At 42.4% G+C, this 4,810-nt stretch overlaps 1 protein-coding gene across 1 annotated transcript; it reads left to right on the forward strand.

The window, feature by feature from the left end:
• The first annotated feature begins 560 nt into the window (after positions 1–560).
• Positions 561–4,535, forward strand: LOC129727188 (symplekin). Its single transcript, XM_055684746.1, has 5 exons — positions 561–835; positions 899–2,273; positions 2,335–3,468; positions 3,524–4,266; positions 4,330–4,535. Exons 1-5 carry the CDS (start codon positions 749–751, stop codon positions 4,432–4,434), a joined length of 3,444 nt encoding a protein of 1,147 aa, XP_055540721.1. The 5' UTR covers positions 561–748; the 3' UTR covers positions 4,435–4,535.
• The last annotated feature ends 275 nt before the right edge of the window (positions 4,536–4,810 follow it).

A 4,810-nucleotide genomic window follows, 5' to 3' on the forward strand; every position in this document is an offset into this window, starting at 1 on the left:
CTGATTGTCTCGATCGATTGCCATGCAGGTTATATTGGTGAAAAGACCGTTTGTTCTATTCGGAGCAATATCCAACGTTGAAGAATTGCTTAAAATGTCTTAAACCTTGAAGGTACTATTTTTTTAACCGCGAGACTTCTGCCATCATGTATCAGTTTAGCTACATTACGACGAACGACGATTTTTATCACGGGAAAGACTCTTACTTCTATGTGTTACTTAGATTTAAAAGATAAATTAGTTATCGATTAATCGACCAACTATGATAGACTCGAAAAAGAACAATCAAAACAAGCAATAAAACAAAACAATCTGACAGGTCGACAAATAATTAGGTATCAATGTATCGGTAACTTTTTTTCGCAGCGGTATACAGACTTATACAGACATTTTTATGGATTATACAGACTTGCCAAAAAAAAGTCTGGCATCTCTGCTCACGCCACTGGTGATATCGATACCACATCGTCGGTATATCGTATAAAACGCATCGATGCTTCTAGTATCGATGAAGTATCGCACATCCCTGCCAAACATGAAATAATTGGAAACCTTGATGCACGAAGCTTGACATTTCGGCGCGGTAAGAATTTGTTTTTCCTTCATGCATTGCTCCCTACTGCAGTTCATAAAGTTAAACGATGTTCGCTATTTAAAACTGAAAATAACAAGAATAACCAATTTTCTGAGTGAAATAGTGTCGAGAAAAGTTGAAATCTATTCCATTAACTAAAAAAAGCTGCTAAGAATGGACAATTTTTTGCGCAGTTCAAGTTTCAGCCATGAGACCGCTATGCTGTTTACCAATGAAAAAATAGCTTCTGCTCGAACGAAGGTAAGTTGCTTGTTTTTCCAGCCGCATCACACTTTTGCAATGCAATAATTTTGCCGATTTTAGATTATAGAAGCACTCAACGAATCGTTGACTGCAAATGCAACAGAAAAATGCGAAATCATTGCTAAAGTACAGGAGTTAATTATCCACTCAGATGTGGAGCTACTTTCGGAGTTTCTGGACAACATTCTGGCGTTCGCTCATGATCAGAACCAAGAGGTTCGAAAGTCGGTTGCTGGTTTCATTGAGGATGTTTGTAAGAACCACATTAGTTTTCTGCCTAAGGTTGTGAATACGCTATTTGCGCTGCTTCGTGACATGGCTCCAAGCGTGTCGAAAAGGGTCATACAAGGATGTGGTGCCATTTATAAGCAAGCTTTGATTTGGATTTGCTCCTTGACTGATATTACTGAAGAAGTAGAACAAGCATGGAATACACTGTGCTTAATTAAGGCGTCGATTCTGGATATGATCGATAACGACAACGATGGCATTCGAACAAACGCTATCAAATTTTTGGAAGGTGTTGTAATTCTGCAAACTTATCCGGATGAGGACACTTTGAAAAGAGACAATGATTTCTCTCTAGAAAATGTACCTCTTACGTTGAAAATTGCTCGCAGACGTAAACTTGAGGACGAAGCTGTCAATATATTTGAATTGCTTTTGCAGTTTCATGCCGCGTCGCATATTTCGTCAATGAATTTGCAAGCATGTACGGGAACACTTTGTTTAATAGCGAGGATGCGTCCTTCTATGATGAATCAGGTGGTGGATGCCCTGAAAAATCTTCATGCCAATCTACCGCCAACTCTTTCGAACTTCCAAGTCAGTTCGGTTCGGAAAAATCTTAAAGTGAGATTTCTGGACTTACTGAAACATCCGGCGTGCTTCGAGCATCAAACAAGTATCGCGCAAATTTTGCAAGATTTGGGAGCCTCGAATAGTGAAATTGGACGCGCAATACCGAAATTAGACCGCCGGGAACAGCAAAGACGTGCGAAGCGAGCGTTGGAAAATTCCTCCTCTGAGTTCGCAGCCAAAAAGGCCAAACTAGGAGAACATATGCGACGCGAGAAGGAACGTGCGGCACCACGTCAGATGGAAATCGATTTTGATGAACTGAATGAGCAAAAATTGAAGTCCAACCGTCTGAACGAACAGTTCTTGGTGGAAAATCTGCAGAAGCTCGAAGTCGTCATCCAATTGGTTCGGAATAACATGCCAAAGGTGCCACTAGAACCAAACGCGCAGTATTTGCAGAATTATTCTCCCCTGCCCGCAAACACGACTATTACCCAGCAAATACAGAAAATTGCACAGACTCTAGCGCAACAGATGACTGATCAACGCGTGGGTCCGGGAGCTGTGGCCATATCCAAGGAGCCACCGATGCGTCCCAAAATTACAGACGACGAAGAGAGAAATATAATTCTTGGTAAGTTTTGCGTGTTACTTCCAACCGAGTTAAGACTTATTTCATTTTTTTCTTTTTATAGCTTCAGCTATTCGGCGCCGGGATCCGGAAGCCGAGGACGATGACGAAGAGGAAGACCGCCGACTTCGTGAATCGCTGGAACGTGTTAAAGGGGCAGCTGGTGAACCGAAGTTGAAAGCCAAAGTAAAAGTTCTCCGCTTGCAGGAAATTACTAAACCGCAGGCGCGGGATTTGCGCCTAACTTTCTTGAATGACGCTGTAAAGAGAGTTCTCAAAGCTGAGAAGGCCGCCCTGATTGGAGGCGTAGCAATGAAGCGCAGACGAATTGTCACCGTTTTTGGTTCGTGCTTTATGCCCTCCGTGCGGGAAGCTATTCTAGATTTCATCCTTGATGACATTGTGAAGCGACTCGATTTGGCTTTTTCGTGGATCTTTGAAGAGTACAGCCTGCTGCAGGGTTTTACCCGTCACACGTACATTAAGTCGGAAATGAAAGCTGATTTCCCTTACACGCAATTGTTACTAAAACTGTTGACTACCATAATAGAAAAGCAGGATTTACGCGAGAAAGAATCCCTGCTTAAGAGACTATATTTAGAGGCCCCGATGTTACCAGACGATGTGATTACCTTACTGGAACGTATGTGTCAACTTGAAGAGTTGGCAGATTGCGGAATGCAAATAACCAAGGACTTACTTATCAGACGCCCTCCGAAGGAGAAAATTTATCTGGAAATTTTGTTGAAATACTCAGAGTATGAAAACACCGTCGTCCGGGAGAAAGCAATCCACTATCTACTGCATGTCTACTCAGTACATCGCATTCTAACGGATGAAATGGAGAAACGGTCCTTGCTGTGGCTTGGTTTTCTTGAGCAGGAATCACCACCGGAGCAAATTTTCACTATGGAGTTAGGCCGTTACGAACATCCGAGGACATGGACGGAGGAACTGGCCAAAACTTGTCTAGGATTGTTTTTGGAAATTTTGGTGTACAATCAGGAGCTCATTCATAAGCTATCCGATGTTTACATCAAAGCAACTTCGGACATGAAACGTGCAATGTTGAGGGCTATTGAGGCACCGGTTCGGAAGATCGGGGCGGAAAGTGAGGAGCTGCTAAAACTTATTGAAGAATGTCCGAAAGGTTCGGAAACTATCATTACCAGGATCATTTATATTTTGACTGAAAAAAGTAAGTTTATTCAGTTTTTTTCTTTAATACTCTAACCGGTAAATAAATATTACAGCAATTCCCACTCCGGAACTGGTCGAGAGAGTGCGCAATCTGCATCAAACTAAAGTGTCCGATGTTCGTCTTTTGATTCCGGTCATCAACGGGCTCACGAAGAAGGAAATCCTGAATGCGCTGCCCAAGCTTATCAAACTAAACCCGGTGGTTGTGAAAGAAGTATTCAACCGACTGCTTGGGGTTGGTGCCGAGTACAGCAGTTCCAACTTGCCAATCTCTCCGGCCGAACTGTTGGTTTCCTTGCACACAATGGACACCAGCAAGGTTGAGCTCAAATGGATCGTGAAAGCTACATCGCTTTGTCTAGCCGAAAAAGAAACTTACACCCATGACGTACTCGGCAATGTCATCCAGCAGCTAGTAGAGTTGACCCCTCTGCCGACGCTTCTGATGAGAACTGTTATTCAATCTTTAACGCTTCATCCACGTCTGGCCGGCTTCGTAACGAATCTCCTCCAACGTCTTATTCTCAAGCAGGTTTGGAAGCAAAAGGTAGTCTGGGATGGCTTCCTAAAGTGTGCGCAGCGTTTAACACCCCAGAGTATGGGTGTTTTGATACAGCTGCCTTCCGCACAGCTTCAAGATGCGTTAAACATTTGTCCTGAGTTTCGAGAGCCCATGCTGGAACATGCACGCGAGATAATGGAACATCAAATTGGTCACGTTTCGCAAGACCGCATGGACGTTCTTTTGGGTATTTCGCCGCACAATCCTAACGAAGGCAGCGATTTGCAGGTTGTTGTAAGTATCTTACAATGCGGTTGGTTACAATATATTTTGGCTAATCGTTTCTATGCATATTAGGCAAATTATAATGAGGACACTCCGATTACCCCACATTTGCCAGTACTTGTTAAACAGGAAAAGGATGTTGAACGTCCCGAACCAGCGCCTCCTGGAATGGAGTAGCCGAATTGTGCGAACTTGTATTCAAAGCAGCAGTAAGTTACATTCACATTGCAACCGTTGAAGATAACAACTAGTTACAATAAAGATCGACATGTTCATTTAAGGGATATATTTTGTTCTACATCTAAAGTACTATCTATTTTTTTGGTTGAAACCTTGTATTAGAATCGTATTTTCGTACTTACAAATGCCCAAATTGTTTCACAGCACTATTGGAAGGGTGACTAACATGTTGAGCAATGACAACTGGACAATGTCGAAAAGAAATAAAATTGATTCATATAAACTCTTCTAATGGATACTTTTACTACCGTCGCGGTAATAGTTCAGAATGCCATCACGCTGTTGAAAGTTATTTTAGCCAGTTGCATCTAAC

Source organism: Wyeomyia smithii, chromosome 3 (genome assembly GCF_029784165.1).
Source record: "Wyeomyia smithii strain HCP4-BCI-WySm-NY-G18 chromosome 3, ASM2978416v1, whole genome shotgun sequence".
NCBI lineage: Eukaryota > Metazoa > Arthropoda > Insecta > Diptera > Culicidae > Wyeomyia > Wyeomyia smithii.